The sequence below is a fragment of the Ornithorhynchus anatinus genome, chromosome 1, assembly GCF_004115215.2.
Source record: "Ornithorhynchus anatinus isolate Pmale09 chromosome 1, mOrnAna1.pri.v4, whole genome shotgun sequence".
Classification (NCBI taxonomy): Eukaryota; Metazoa; Chordata; class Mammalia; order Monotremata; family Ornithorhynchidae; genus Ornithorhynchus; species Ornithorhynchus anatinus.
The window spans coordinates 117,974,174-117,991,309 of record NC_041728.1 but is presented as its reverse complement, the minus strand read 5'-3'; the positions used below and the strand labels follow the sequence as shown (position 1 = coordinate 117,991,309).

The window sequence follows — 17,136 nt, the reverse complement described above, 5'->3', positions numbered from 1 at the left end:
ACTATATGCCAAGCACAGTTCTAAGCACTGGGGTAGATACAAGGTGATCAGGTTGTCTCACTAGGGGCTCAATGTTAATCCCCATTTTACAGATGAGGTAACTGAGGCACAGAGAAGTGAAGTGACTTGCCCAAAATCACACAGCTGAGAAATGAAGGAGCTGGGATTAGAACCCATGACCTCTGACTCCCAAACTTGTGCTCTTTCCACTAAGCCGCGTTCCCTGTATCTATCCCAGCCCTTCCTATAGTGCCTGTTACATAGTAAGTGCTTACCAAATACTATGATTATATTATCATTATTATTATTACTACAATAATGCCACTGGACTTGGTGGGGAAAAAGAGTTGGATCCATCCTTCATAGTTAATGTAAAGGTCCTCCATTAATGTTCCACTCATTTTTCAAATTTTCTTTGTTAGACAACTAAAAAGATCCCACAGGTCAATAGCATTTCTCCCCCCACCCGCCCTGTTCAGACTGTGAGCCCGTTATTGGGCAGGGATTGCCTCTATCAGTATAGTCAGTGCTTCGGGGGGAATAATATAACTGATTTGGTAGAAATTTCCTCTGCCCATGAGGAGCTTACTGTCTAGAGGGTTGTGATTTTAAAGGGGAAAAAAATGTCCAACTGGAAAATCAAAGACTCTGAATGAGGACCGTCGGTCTTGTAGAGTTACTTGGTCAGGTTCTTGCATATCAGTTTTAAAACTATCAAATGACATACATTCTGATAGGTTGTAAGATCTTTGAAGGTGGGATCCTGTCTACCTACTCCTTGGTTGTACTTAATAAGGTGGTGCTGGAACCCACTATGGCCTGAATAAATATCATTGTCTGAGAGGCTCAGGATTCAAAGCTTAGTGTCCACTTCTGTAATAATCAGACATTACAGCCATAAGTGACAATCAAGATAAATTGCTGTCAAATATCTGGGTGCCCCTGCTCCACCCTAACTTTCATGCTCCTCCCCTGGTGATTGTTTCATCTCTTTTGTCTGTCACCTGAATAAACAAGTTTTAAACACTCATCAGGGAGTCAGAAACTTGTTTTGCCAAGAGCAGCAGGACGCTTCAAACGGACTGAGCAACCCTCACTTGGAAATACTCCCAAAACCAGAGCTGAGGAGAAAAATTCACTAAATTCAGCACTTGATTCAGAAGGAGGTGCTCCCATAATCCCTGGATCCATTCAGAATACAGTTAATTCTATCCTGGCATGTTGGGTTTTTTTTCCGTTTCTCTACAAATCTTACACTTTTGCCATTTCCGGCTCTCTATGGTCTGAGAATCTCAAAATGGCCATTATTTATTTTCAGACAGAGCCTGGGGTGGTTTCTGCAGAGCTTTACTGTTTAGATTCAACTAGATCTTGCCCTTGGACTGTTTTCCAAAGCACCACTCCCCTTTCCAGCACGTACGACTGAAGGCAAATAAGTCACCAGCACATAGACATAAGCCACCTTGTAGGTTTCCGAGGAGAAGTGCTGCTGAGTTTCACGTCCCAGGATTAATTCTTTCTGAAAAGCGGAGGGCCTTTTGAATTCAGCTCAAGGAGACAGCATCACAAAGAGCTGTAATATAGGGGTGCCATTGGAAGAACTGGGGAAATCTGACTTTCATATATTTCGCCCATGGAAACACATTTTTTAGGCCTGAAAACTTGCTTCAGGACACATTTCAATCCAGAGCCAGATAAATGATTGGTTAATGACCTCATGGGGATATGCACGGGAATCTGGTGGTTTAGTGCTCATCAAACTATAGCATATATTGAGCATTTACTTTGGGTAAAGCATAGTCTGAGGCATTTAGAACTATGAGTACTTAGTACTGGTGAACATTTAGCACCGTGTTTTGCACACAGAAAGTGCTCATTAAATACAATTGATATTTAGGAGACTACCACTAAGATAAAAGACACAATCCTTACTTTGCAGATGCCTATAATCTCACAGAGGAGCTGAAATGGGAGATTCTTACCAATAATCTCACCTCAACCCACCCAAACATCCTTAACTTCAGCAAGGCAATGTTCCCGGCTCTGCCGCTTGCCAGCTGTGTGACTTTGGGCAAGTCACTTAACTCCTCTGTGCCTCGGTTACCTCATCTGTAAAATGGGGATTAAAACTGTGAGCCCCATGTGGGACAACCTGATTACCTTGTATCCCCCCAGCGCTTAGGACAGTGCTTTGCACATAGTAAGCACTTAACAAATACCACCATTATTATTAACCTACTGATGTTTGGGATGGCCCTGGGTTATTCCCAGAGTCCAGGCAGTGAGGAGCAGTGGGAAGAGCAAGGTATTCAGCAGATGTAATAATAATAATAAGGATAATAATAATATTTGTTAAATCCTTACTTTGAGACACGCACTGTTCAAAGTTCTGGAGTAGATATAAGTCATTCAAGTTGGACAAAGTCCCTGTCCCACCTGGGACTCACATGCTTAGCAGAGCTGGGATTAGAACCCAAGTCCTTCTGACTTCCAGGCCCTTGCTCCAGAAATCCCCAGTGGAGAGACTAGTATAGGGGTGGCCCCCTTGTCTCCACAAGGCCACTCAAGACATACTCTATGCAATTACAGCAAGGCAAAGATATTACTAATCTGTGGGGTATTTGACTGAAAATAAGGCTACAAGTGCTTTACTTCCTGGGATGGGTGGAAGGGGCAATAAAATAATTTTACTCTGACAAATATTGGGATTAAAGGTGCTCTTTGGGTCCCATGTGGTCCTGGGAATGTCCATTTAGTTATATGTTAATAGTAATAGAGAAGCAGCGTGGCTCAGTGGAAAGAGCACGGGCTTTGGAGTCAGGGCTCATGAGTTCGAATCCCAGCTCTTCCACTTGTCGGCTGTGTGACTGTGGGCAAGTCACTTAACTTCTCTGTGCCTCAGTTCCCTCATCTGTAAAATGGGGATTAAGACTGTGAGCCCCACGTGGGACAACCTGATTCCCCTATGTCTACCCCAGTGCTTAGAACAGTGCTTGGCACATAGTAAGCGCTTAACAAATACCAACATTATTATTAATAATTATTGTATTTGCCAAGTGCACATTATGTGCCAAGAATTGTTCTACGGCAGCTACAAAACAATTGGATTCCTCTGTTAGATAACAAATGCTTTTAGTTTTTAGAGTTCAGTTTGGAAGCTTCTGACTTATAAAATCTATTTTTTAATTTCATTGGAAATCCATAATAAGGGGCTATTTGTCTAATTTGCACCGTGGCTATCAAAAGGGTAGGTTATAGGGTCAAAGGGTTTGCTGATGCCAATAACAACATCTGACAGACTGCTCCCCAATTAGTTTTGGTTTTCCATTTTTGAACTTCATTCCCTTCAGAATTGTGACTTTTTTTGTGCCGACCCAAAAGGCACAATGGCGGGAAAGAATATTTATGTTTCAATCCCAGCATAAACGACTTGGGGTACATGGCATATGGCTGATCAAAAGGATTTTTGAAAATAAATTGAACACAGAAAGTAACCAATTTCTACCCTCCTAGAGACACACAAGTTAAAAAGAAATACAAAAAATAATAAAATACAGTGAGAGATTTACATTTTCTACCTGAAACTCTGGCCAAAACTCTGAGAAACATAATGAGAGCAGGATTTTGCTATTTCTCTCTAGATCAGTAGTCAAAAAGATGCACATCATCCATATAATCTGGCCCCAGAGGAAAGACCAGATTCTGCACAAAAGCTTACTGGAATGAGTAGCTTTAGAAAGGGAAGGCTGACTACGGTTCCTCAGCACCATTGCAAGAGAGGTGTTCTATCTAAAAAGGTACTTTGCAAATAATTTCAGATCACCAAGGTGGGATAAATAAGTTCACCAATGAAATCTTGTTATTCTTCTAGATATTGGCATTTCATGACTACAACAAAACCCTTGGACATTCAATGTGAAATTTAAGAATACTGTTACATTTTGCTTTAATTGGTTCCCTGTCTGAAACTCATCCATCATACTAGAGAGTGACAATTTGGAGAATATGAATATTTTATTAGCATGACTATGCCCTACTCATTTTTGCCTACGGTTTCCAATTTTAATTTACCCAACAGTAACTAGTTCTGGACAAAAACTTACATGAGAGTCATCCTCACCAAACAGACTGTATTCAGCCATGTCTTAGGCTTCCACCATTTCGGGGGAGTAGGGGTGGGGGCGATAAACCAAAGGAAATCTATAAGAATGACAACGGCAGTTCAATACTCTTCTCAAAATACCACCTATTACTGAAGAAGCAGCTCTGCAAAACTGAAAACCCTCCAGCAGGTACATAATAATAATAATGATGATGGTATTAATTAAGCACTTACTATATGTCAAGCACTGTTCTAAACACTGGGGTAGATATAAGGTAATCTGGTTGTCCCACATGGGACTCACAGTCTTAATCCCCATTTTACAGATGAGGTAACAAGCACAGAGAAGTTAAGTGACTTGCCCAAAGTCACACAGCTGACAAGTGGCGGAGACAGAATTAGAACCCACGACTTCTGATTCCCAAGCCCGTGCTCTTCACTTGCCTCAAATACTGAGGAAGTCACCACAGCGGAGCCAGGATGTGGCCAGCACCTGATGGCATTGTCACTGAGATCTGACAATAATAGTACTAATAATGGGACTTGTTAAGGGTATGAACTATATGTCAGGCACTATACTAAGCACAGAAGTAGATACAAGATAATCATGGCAGACACAATCTCTGTCCCACACAGTGCTCATAGTCTAAATAGGAGAGGGAACAGGTATTGCAGAATCCCCATTTTACAGAAGAGAATACCGAGGCATAGAGAAGAGACTTATCCAAGGTCAACCAGCAGACAAGTGGCAAAACTAGAATTAGAACCCAGGTCTTCCGACTCCCAGAACAGTGCTCTTTCCACTAAGCCATGCTGCTTTTTATGAAAAAAGTTAGTGAAAGATCAGATTGAAGCAATTATGGAGGGCTGCTATTATTCCCCTTCGCCAGCAAGATCCTTATCATGGTCCTTTTGGATCCACTTTTTTATGCTGCTTTTTAAGCACGTACCATGTGTCAAGCACTGTTCTAAGTGCTGGGGGAAGAGGCAAGATCATCAGTTTGGACACAGTCCCTTGTCTCTCATGGGGCTCACAGAAGAAGGGGTATTTGACCTCCATCTTACAGATGAGGTAACATTCATTCATTCAATAGTATTTATTGAGCGCTTACTATGTGCAGAGCACTGTACTAAGCGCTTGGAATGAACAAGTCGGCAATAGATAGAGACAGTCCCTGCCATTTGACGGGCTTACAGTCTAATCGGGGGAGATGGACAGACAAGAACAATGGCAATAAACAGAGTCAAGGGGAAGAATATCTCGTAAAAACAATGGCAACTAAATAGAATCGAGGCAATGTACATTTCATTAACAAAATAAATAGGGTAATGAAAATATATACAGTTGAGCGGACGACTATAGTGCTGAGGGGATGGGAAGGGAGAGGGGGAGGAGCAGAGGGAAATGGGGGGAAAAGAGGGTTAAGCTGCGGAGAGGTGAAGGGGGGGTGGTAGAGGGAGTAGAGGGAGAAGAGGAGCTCAGTCTGGGAAGGCCTCTTGGAGGAAGTGAGTTTTAAGTAGGGTTTTGAAGAGGGGAAGAGAATCAGTTTGGCGGAGGTGAGGAGGGAGGGCGTTCCAGGACCGCGGGAGGACGTGGCCCAGGGGTTGACGGCGGGATAGGTGAGACCGAGGAACGGTGAGGAGGTGGGCGGCAGAGGAGCGGAGCGTGCGGCATGGGCGGTAGAAAGAGAGAAGGGAGGAGAGGTAGGAAGGGGCAAGGTGATGGAGAGCCTCATTCTACACAGCCATGTTGGAAGGTGGAACTAGGAATCCAGATGCAGCACTACTGGGAAATCCTTGCCACTCAGTGGACTTCAAGCATCATCAAATGTCTTAGGAACTGTTGGCCAAGAATTGGGTATGCCGATAATTCTGACCTAGAGGCACACACTCAAGAAGGCAGGCAAATGACTTTAAGCAAATTTACCGAGTCAGCCAGGCACTATGAGTGACTGTATATCTAAAGACTTTACAGTTTCCTCATCTTTAAAATGGGGCTTGAGATTGCAAGCTCCATGCAGGACATTGACTGTGTTCAACCTGATTAGCTTGTATCTACTCCAGCATTTAGCATGGTGCCTGGCACATAGTAAGAGCTCCATGAATTCCTTAACAGCAACAAAGAAAACTGAGGTCACAGCAGCGTGCAAAGGGGAAGCTATTTACACAACCAAAAATCTCTACAGGCACCTAGTCATAACACTGACCGATGATAAAGAAGAAGAAAAAAGACTCAAGTAGACAGTACATCATTTGGATGACTGTCCAACAGATGTGTAGAGGCAGAGCGTGGTAACAGGACTAAAAACCAAAGGTCTACAGAGCTACACCGCTGTTCAGTGCTGTCCTAGGGCTGTGAGATTTGAACTCACAACAGAAGTTACAGCCAAATTCCACAGTAACAGTGCAAGTGCTTAGTACAGTGCTCAACACAGAGTAAATGCTCAATAAATACCACCGATTGATTGGCGTCACCTATAGCTCTTTTTTATGGGCACGAATGTACCTATAGGCGAACATTAACTCCAGAGGCAAATAACTATTTGAAATTTATGGGAATTAATACAAATTTTGGAGAACAAAAATGGCAGCATGGACTGACCCTCAAAATTATGTCTAGGTTGAATGTTCAAGTTTATACTAGAATAATGGATACCTATACTGAAACAAGATTTATTCTGATGTGGCACCACTGTATTTTTAGGCTTTGCAAGACAGAATGGTGATTATTATATGCATTCTTTTGAGGAGAGACTTTTTTTTTACAATTACTTGTTTTCAGTGGGAAATTACAAAATATTCTCTTCCTTGCACCAAAAGATAAGTACATTCCAGGATGCACTGAACCCTGAGAATAGGATGTCCAGAGAAAAAAAATCCTAGATCTACTCAACAACAACAAAAAAATCAGCCTCTCCACATGTAAATTGAGTGAAGAAACACTCATATGGTTTAAAAAAAGTTGTTTTTGTTTTTTTACCACCAAGTAACCTTTTGAACTTGCTGAACTAAACATTTCAGAAAGGAAACAGATCAAGGTTCAGTTTCATTGCTCCATGAGTGTTTATAATTACAAAGGATTCCACAGAAATATCTGCAATTCCATAAACATCCAGAGACATGGTTTTTATGCCAGAAATCAGGGTGGTATATCCCAAATGTCATTTTTCTGTTTTGTCTTTTGAATGAAGCTCTTGCTGGTTGTGTAAATACAAACAACAAGGTAAGAGCAAAAGAATTAATCTTCATATGCATTTTTTTTTCATTTTTCACCTTTTTAAAATAAAGATTCTGTTGTTGCAACGTTGAGGCATCTTCTACCTGGATGGGGAAGAGCTGGCTTCCATTTGGTGCATTACTGGGGACTGCAGTGCACATTTCCATAAGAGATTGGAGAGTGTGTCAGTGGAAGGTATACTTTTAAAAATACAGTTATGGGATTTGTTAAGAGCTTACTATATAATAATAATAATGTTGGTATTTGTTAAGCACTTACTATGTGCCGATCACTGTTCTAAGCGCTGGGGTAGACACAGGGGAATCAGGATGTCCCACGTGGGGCTCACAGTCTTAATCCCCATTTTTACAGCTGAGGTAACTGAGGCACAGAGAAGTGAAGTGACTTGCCCACAGTCACACAGCTGACAAGTGGCAGAGCCGGGATTCGAACTCATGACCTCTGACTCCAAAGCCCGTGCTCCTTCCACTGAGCCAAGCTACTATATGCCAAGCACTGTTTGAGCACTGGAGAAGAAACAGCTAATCAGTTGGGACCCAGTTCTTGTCCCATATGGGGCTCACAGCAAGTAGGAAGAAGGATTTAATCCCCATTTTACAGATGATGTAACTGAGGCACGGAGAAGTTAAACGGCTTGCCCAAGGTCTCACAGCAGACACAAGAAAGAAATGGCATTAGAAGCCAGGTCCTCTGACTCCCAGGCCTATGCTCTTTCCACTAGACCATGCTTCCTCTTATATTACTTCTCATAACATGGGTGTTGCCAAGCTGTCGATTGACTACTGCATCAGTCTCTTCCCTGACCTTTCTGCCTCCTGCCTCTCCTGACTCCAGTCCATCCTTCATTCTACTGCCCAGATGATATTCCTAAAAGCCCATTCAGTCCCCATCATCCCCATTTCTCAATAACTTTCAGGGATCTTCTAACTGGATGGGGAAGAGCTGGCTTCCATATGGATGCATTATTTGGGACTGCAGTGCACATTTCCTTCAGAGACTGGAGTGTGTGTCAGTGGAAGGTATGCTTTTAAAAATACAATTATGGCATGTTAAGAGCTTATTATATGCCAAACACTGTTCTAAGCACTGGAGAAGAAATGAGGTAATCATTTGGGACCCAGTTCTTGTCCCATAAGGGGACAATTCAACAGAATTCACCTCCAATTCAAACAGAAATTCCTCTCCATTGGCTTCAAAGCACTCAATTGGCTCACCGTCCCCCCCTTATTTTACCTTGCTGATTTCCTACTACAGCCCAGCCCGCATGCTTCACTCCTCTGCTGCCAACTAGCTCACTGTGTCTCTGTCTCCGCGACCCCTTGCCCACGTCCTTCCTCTGGCCTGGAACTCCCTTCCCTTCATTGTGGGCAGGGAATGTATCTGTTATATTGTACTCTCCCAAGTGCTTAGGACAGTGCTCTGTAAACGGTAGGTGCTCAATAAATACTATTGACTGACTTCATATCTGATAGAACACTTCTCTCCCCACCTTGAATGCCTTATTAAAAAAAATCACATCACCTTCAAGTGACCTTCCCTGATTAAGCCCTTTTTTCCTCTACTCCCTCTTCCTTCTGCTTCAACTATGCATTTCTATCTGTATTCTTTAAGTACCTGATAATCACCCCACCCTCAGCCCCATTATGTACATATACTTTATATTAATGCCTGTTCCCCTTCTAGACTCTAAACTCCTTGTGGGCAGGGAATGTATCTACCAGTACTCTCCCAAGTGATTAGTACAGTGCTCCACACACAGTAATCACTCAATAAATACCACTGATCAATTATAATAATAATAATAATGATGGCATTAAGTGCTTACTATGCAAAACACTGTTCTAAGCGCTGGGGTAGTTATAAAGTAATCAGGGTGTCCCACGTAGGGCTCAGAGACTTCATCCCCATTTTAGAGATGAGGGAACTGAGTCCCAGAAGTTAAGTGACTTGCCTGGAGTCACACAGCTGACGTGGCAGAAGCGGAATTAGAACCCACAACTTCTGACTCCCAAGCCCGGGCTCTTTCCACTACGCCATGCTGGTCAGGTTGTGCCAAAATGTAAGAGGGGGTAGCCTGGAGTAGAGAAGAGATGGACAATGTTGACTTGTCTAGAAAGTAACTAATAATAATAATGGTATTTTAAGCATTTACTATATGCCAGGCACATTAAGTGCCAGGTTTAATAGAAGCATATCAGACTGGACACATTCCCTGGCCCGCATGGTGCTCACATCCTTAATCCTTATTTTATAGATGAAGGAACTGAAGCACAGAGAAGTTAAGTGACATGCCCAAGGTCACAGAGCAGACAAGTGGCAGAGCATAGATTAGAGCCCAGGTCTTTCTGACTCCCAGGCCCGTGCTCTAACCACTAGACCACACTTTCTGCTAGAAAAAGTGGAGCAGACTGTTTCTATTTCTTCCCCACCTCCTAATCTGCCTAATCTTAGGTCACTCCTCCTAAAGGCATCCCCTGACGAATCCCCCACTCTTCTGGTTACTTTATCCTACCAACTAGCTTAACATTTGTCAGTTGATCTGTTTATTGCTTACTTTTATATCTATGCTGCTACTATTTTCCCACTTGTATAAGTGGCAATTTAGGCTACTCAAAAGGAGGGACCATAACTTTCTTCTGCTTAATATGCCCATGTGCCTAGAACAGAGTTCTGCCTACTACTAGTAATAATATAGTATTTGTTAAGCACTTACTATGTGCCAAGCACTGGGTATGTAGTTGTCTATGATCACAGACACCAGTGACAGTGCAATTCACTTAAGGATGAGTTTATGACTCTGAATCCTGACTGCACTGTGCCCTCTCAAAGACTATCATTCATTTGCAGCACGTGGTGCTGTCTTGCCTTTTGTCTCATCTCACTTCTAATCCTTATTAAGATTTTCTAAAGAAGAGCGGCTCTTTTTTTTATTTCAATGAGAAGCAGTATAGCCTAGTGGATACAGTGGACCTGGGAGTCAGAAGGGCCTGGGTTCTAAACTCAGCTCCGCCAATTGTCTGCTTTTTGGCCTTGGGCATGTCACTTCACTTCTCTGTGCCTCAGTTACCTCCTCTGTAACAGGGGGCATGGACTGTGTCCAACCTGATTCCTTGTATCTACCCCAGAACTTACAACAGTACCTCACACATAGTAAGAGCTTAACAAATACCATAATAACAGAAAAAAGCCCCTCTGTTTAACCTCTGCTGCTTGACTCACAGTTTTCAGCTGAGATGCAGCACTGTCTGAGGCTTTGTTGTACTATATCAATTAATCAATGGTATTTAATTGTTTACTATATGCACAGCACTACATTAAGTATCCTTAAAATGTTACCTCTGACTTCCTGGTCTTTGGTTTCTCAATTTCAACTCACAGAACAGTCAGTCAACTGTATTTATTAAGTGCTTACTAGGTTCAGTACACTATCCTAAGTGCTTTGGAGAGTACAATAATAACAGTAAACAGACATTCCCCATCCACAATAAGATTAAAGGCTGGGGGGGGGGGAGAGACAGACAACGATATAAATGTTACAGCTATTTGAATATCCTACTCTCATCCTTTCTTTATCCACAACTTTCCTAGTGCAGCTATATGGAGTCGAGTACAGCTTCAATGCTCGAAACTTCATTTTAAACACTTGGTTGTTTGTGGTCCTGTTGACGTACTAGAACTGCTCAAGGAATCAGATATGGCGGCTTCAAGAGTCCAGGTCGAACAGCCATATAAGGGTTAGACAGCACTTCAATTCTGTGTATCTTCAAATTGGTCTGAAGCCTCATACCACACTTTTGCCACTCTAGTTTAACAGGTTCTGAAATAATCTTTGCCCTCCTTGATGCAATCTTCTACTACCCCGTCTATTGCTGCCTCCTATTTTTTAATGGTATTACTGTGTCAAGACTGTTCTAAGCACTGAGATAGATATGAGTTAATCAGGCCAGACACAATCCCTGTTTCACAGGGGGCTCACAGTCAGGAGCAAACATTTTGCATTTGAAGAAACTGAGGCACAACAAAGTTAAGTGATTTATTCAAGGTCATATAGCTGGCAGCTGGGCTTACAATTTTAGTTGTGTGGCCATAGCCCCATGCTTAATCCACGAGACCACACTGCTTCTCCCTCCTGCATCACTGGTAAATGTACTACCTAGGTAACTGAATTCAGTGAGCATTTAGCTCAATGATGTCAATTTCTATTATAGTTTTCTGCAAGGCTTCCCTGTTTTCTTTAGATCTTCTACAAGCCCAAAGTACATGCTTGTTTCAGCAAAACGGTATCACACTTCTCTGCATGTCTTCTTAGTCACTAGAGAGATTGACCACAATTGAACACCTACATCCAGGTGTTTTCTTGCATCCTGCAACACTGCTTTATCCAATTGGTGATGTGAGGGGAACATAGACAGGGCATCATGAGTTTGGACATGCCCTGCCCGACTTCCACGAAGTAATCTTTTTCTTTTTTTTTGTCTAATGGTATTTAAGTGCTTACTATGTTCCGGGCACTCTACTAAGCACTATGGTAGATACAAGATAATCAAATTGGCACTGGACATGTTCCACATGGGATTACAGTCTTAGCCCCCATTTCAGAGATGATGTAACAGACACAGAGATGTTAAGGGACTTGTCTTCAGTCACACACAGTGGTGGAGCAAGGAATAGAAGCCGGGTTGTCTGAAACCCAAGCCTGTGCTCTTTCCACTAGGTTACACAATTACCCAGAACCTTAATGAACTTAGAATCTTAATGAACTTTTCAGGGCAAACTGACAATATAAATGCCAAAGTTTAGCTCTACTCCTGCTGTCAAATGCACTTTGTAAGATCTATGAACAAAAGTACCTTAGTATTACTTCCTGCAAATGCTGTTGATGATGACTCTCCTTTTGAGTAGTGTGTGATTTTTAGAAGACTACCTCATCACTTGAAGGAATGTGGATATCCAAACACAAACTCACATACTCTCTCACACACAATCAAGAAGTCAAGCAGAGGCAGCAAAGTGCTTCCTTAGCTCTGATCAAAATACACCCAGCTGAAGTAGATAAGGCAGGGGAAAGAGTGGAAAGAAAAGCTCTTCTGTGGGGACACAAAGGAGAGACTTGAATCCACTGCTTAATGGTCTAAGAATAAAAATGAATATTTTATTTTATTAAGATTCCTTTGTAATTGAACAGTGGACAAGAACAGTTTCCCGCCTAACTCTTGGAGGCTTAAGTGGGGGGAGGGTTAAGTGGGACAGAGGTAGGGAAGAAATTCAAGATTTGCATGGATAGAAAAGGCTAACATTCTAAAAACTGAAAATGCTCCTTAAGCAGAGTTTACAACATTTACAAAAGGAGTTTCTTGCAAAGAAAAAGGTACATAACTACTTGAAAGGAAGTACTCTTACTTCCAGAGTTTCCACTGTTCAAAATTTCAACATGTTTGAGCTTGAGAAAGTCTGTTCCAGGCCATTTTTCTTTCCTTTTCCAATGACTGACATTAACTACTCAGTCACCAATCCATCTTCCTTCTCCACCTTTCTGTAACTAATATGGGCAAACAACAAAAAGAAGAAAACCCAATAAAGCACATCTTCCTCTGAAAATGATAACTGTGGCATTTAAGCACTTATTCTGTGCCAAGCACTGTACTAAGGTGGGGTAGAGGCAATATCAGGTTGGACAGTCTTTTTTTCCCACTTGAGGCTTACAATCGAAGTATGAGAGAAAACGGGTATTTCATCCGGTAGTACAGATAAGTAAACAGAGGCCCGCACAAGTGACTTTCCCAAGGTCACAAGCAGACACGTGGTGGAGTCAGGAATACAACCGAGATCCTCAGACTGACAGACTCATGCTCTTTCCATGAGGGAGCAGTGTGGCTCAGTGGAAAGAGCCTGGACTTGGGAGTCAGAGGTCATGAGTTCAAATCCAAGCTCTGCCACTTGTCAGCTGTGTGACTGTGGGCAAGTCACTTAACTTCTCTGGGCCTCAGTTACCTCATCTGTAAAATGGTGATTAACTGTGAGCCTCACGTGGGACAACCTGATTACCCTGTATCTACCCCAGTGCTTAGAACAGTGCTCTGCACATAGTAAGCGATTAATGAATACCAACATCATTATTATTACCCTGTATCTACCCCAGCGCTTAGAACAGTGCTCTGCACATAGTAAGTGCTTAACAGATACCAACATTATTATTAATAATAATGGTATTTAATATTTAAGGGTTTTTTTTTTATTCCCAAAGAGGTACCATGATTTATATCAAGCAGGATGCCAGAGCTAGATACTTCATTTGTTTGGGTAGGGGAAGGAGAGGGTGAGTTTAGATGAAATACCAATTTTGGGTGGTTACTGGGAGAAAAGCCTGAATAGCATAGTGGATAGAGCACAGGCCTGGGAGTCAGAAGGTAATGGATACTAAAGCTGGCTCCTCCGTGTGTCTGCTGGGTGGCCTTGGGCAAGTCACTTCACTGCTCTGTGCCTTAGTTCTCTCACCGTAAAAGGGGTTTAAGATTGTGAACCCCATGTGGGACAGGGACTGCGTCCAACCCAACTTGCTTGCATCCACTCCAAAGCTTAGTACAGTGCCTGGCACATAGGAAACACTTAAATACCTCAATTATTATAACTGCTTTACAACTCTGGCTATTTAAATCTGTTTCTGCTGAACTACCACCACCTCAGACAAGTGGTAGGGAAGCAGCATGGCCTAGTGAAAAAAGCCCAGCTCTGGGATTCAGAGAATCTGAGTTCTAATTTCAGATCATTTGTCTGCTGTGTGATCTTGGGCAAGTCCCCTAACTTCTATATGCCTCAGTTCCCTCATCTGCAAAATGGGGATTCAGTACTTGACCTTCCTACTTAGACTGTGAGTCCCAGGAGGGATCTGATTATCTTACATCTACCCTAATGCTTACCAGGGTGCTTGGCACATAGTGTTTAACAAGGATCACAATTATTGCACACGCTGGACTTCAGTTGCAAAAAAGTTTCCGGGCGATAAAATTAAAAAACTAGCTTTTAACATGATTACCAGCTTGATTGGTTTTGGTAAACATCACTGTGTTAAGTACTCAAAAATGAGTCAGCTAGTTTAAAAAACACCCCAAAACACTTTCTTAAAAACTCTTTAGATAGGTTTATCAATTCTGTTAGATCAGAAAAACTTTTTGGGTTTAGAAAGGTGTAGCATATATCTGTTCTTTAAGACAACAGGATTTTCCTTTCACCCAGTGACTGATTTTGGAAGTTTAACCTGGACAGTGTCCCTTGCAAATAGCAGCTAGAAAACCTACTGCATACTCAAAAAGGATTTACAGTCTCTTTAATAAAATTTCAGGCCCTTTTCCCTTCCCACACCATGTAACCTATCATATGCTGTTTGGGTTTGGGAGTTTTGAGCAATGTTTATTTTTTTTCCTATCTTTGAACTTTACTTCACTTTACCCCTTTCATTTTAGGCAATGAAGACTAGCGTAATGAGTTTTTTACTAATCAGCAAAATTTCTCCCTGAGAGTTAGCAGAAGTGTCCTGACCTTATAGTACCATAGAGAACAACATCCAACTCTTAACTAAGTAGTTGGAATTCTTGAGTCGTTCACTGCTAATTGGTGTTTTATATTGGTCATGACTTGGAAAATACTGCTACTTTATCAAGAGGTCAGAGGGACGTTTTCTTAGTGTTACTGTAATGTCCCCGCTCAGTCATGTTTATCTAAAGTTTAGTTAAGAAGGGCTATTAAGTACACTGCTTACAATTTTTCTAATGAAACTTCCTCAGAGAGAGAGGGGTATTGGAAGGGGAAATGCAGAGTGGGAAAGGGAAACGCAGGGTGGGAAAGGGAAAAGTCAAAATGTAAAATGTCTCTAACCTCTAAACTTGTATTTTTTTTCCAAATTAGAAAATCAATGGTGAAAGTATTGCTTGCATTTCTTGAAAATGCTTGCATTTCTTTTAAGATAGGTATTTAAAAGTTTGAAGCACCACCTCAAGCAGCTTCAATTAAAAAGTCTATAAGGCAGTGAATATGCATTTATTTGTAAGCACAACTCTCTACATTTGTGCATATTGCATACCTAAGAGTTCTGTATTGCTATTGTACTTTCCTTAAAACACTCGCATTGCCTTAAGGACACTAAAACAGTGTAAATTCAGTCTAATTCTCACCATGCATTTGCGATCATCCACACCAGATAAATCCTCTTCAAACTCCTTCCCTACATCAAATTCCATGATGTAGTTCCTGAAAGTGCTCAAAGTTTTAATGATCATATGATCTCCATTCTGAATGATCTCTTTGTCTGGTTTTAGCAGGTTTGCAATTTTCCTCACAGCAACATTTACATCTGAAGGGGGAGGAAAAAAAAACACGATAAAATTTTAAGTCTTTTACTAGAGATTGGGAGGAGATAATCGGATTGTGAGGAACAAAAAGTAAAAATATATATATTTCACCAGCATTTTATACCCAAATATTTCTGAAGCTTAAACATTTTGCTCACCTGATATCTTGATTTACTAATGCCACAAGGCTTTCAAGAAGCATTACCAGACTTTTAACTCCCCCTAAACCACACATCACAGGTTTCTAATGAAATTACCCATTACTGTGGGTCTTTGTCACCAATTGACCCCCCCCCCCATGATATTTTTCCCTCTCAAATTTGCAGCACAAGAGATTAAGCCCAAAGACCTTCCTTCTAATGCCTTTTATGCTGTCTTTGTAACTATATTCTTGTGTTCAACAGCAGTCAGTCAGGGGATAATGCAACTTTAAGTACGATTGCTTTGTTCGTCATTCCTAAGTGAGTAAAAACAAGTTACTTTTCAAAGGCGGTTAATGTAGCCACAGCACATGGAGCCAGTTTAGAAGAAAGGATGGCAGAAGCTACTGTAGCGCCTGTTAGCATTGTTAGCGATCCTTTCTGTAAAGCAGATTCACCTTCCAGCTTCGGATAAGTGGCGCTTGATTGCAAACTAAATAGCAGACAGACAGAGAGTCTTACCTAAGGCTTTGAGATACTCTTCAAAGTTTTCATTGCTCAACATTTTCCAGTAACCATTGAAATCTGCAGGCATTTCAGAAATATCCAAAGACAGAACCTGGAAATGTCCTGGCTGCGGCTGCTGCTGCTGTTGTGACGGCTGCTCCTTGGCAGAGTTCAATGTCTTAGCTCTGTGTCGACTCTGAATTTTATCTGCTTTTCAGGCGGTGCGCTTCTCTTGCAAGCCCCCTAATCCGATTACTGTCCAAGTGCTACCATTAAATCCTTGAACAAAACTGGACCCTTCTGATTTAGAATGGCAACAGGACAGCTTGATTCAAACCTTTCACACAAAGGCTGTAAGGCTACTGATTACCTAGGGAACCATTTTAACCGAATTGCTCCTCCCTCCTTAATACCAAATGCACTTTAGGGGAGAAGATGGATGGCCTTGCTTGCCTCGATGGGGGTTGTGGGGCCCTGGAGAATTTATTTGTCTCCGGTTTGTTTTCCCCTTTGGAAAACGTTTGGAGAGGCAAACGTTCACACTCCCAGGAAATAACGGATTAGGATTATTGAAGACCCTTTGGAGTAGTTTAGTGAAATCTTCTGACAGTGATTATGTTGTAGGCTAGGGTGATCAGCAAATGGGATTGTCAGTTGATTAGCTGGAGGGAAATTACTCATTTGATCCAGTTGAAGGGGAGTGAAGAGGCCCCATGAGAGGCACAAAGACAGAAATGAATAGAAGGTCCAGAGAATGCGACAGCCAGGGTTTATCCCGGGTCTGACCACTTTCAGCCAGCCAGT

At 41.9% G+C, this 17,136-nt stretch overlaps 1 protein-coding gene across 1 annotated transcript in view; it reads right to left on the bottom strand.

Annotated features, from left to right (window-relative positions):
- RBP1 (retinol binding protein 1) overlaps positions 1-16,709 on the bottom strand; it is a 66,316-nt gene extending 49,607 nt beyond the window's left edge. The window contains exons 1-2 of the mRNA XM_001505411.5: positions 16,348-16,709; positions 15,509-15,687 (exon numbers count right to left, since the gene is read on the bottom strand). Of these exons, the coding sequence (XP_001505461.1) occupies positions 15,509-15,687; positions 16,348-16,420 (252 nt within the window). The 5' untranslated portion in view covers positions 16,421-16,709. The remainder of the gene's footprint in view (positions 1-15,508; positions 15,688-16,347) is intronic.
- Between the last annotated feature and the right edge of the window lie 427 nt (positions 16,710-17,136).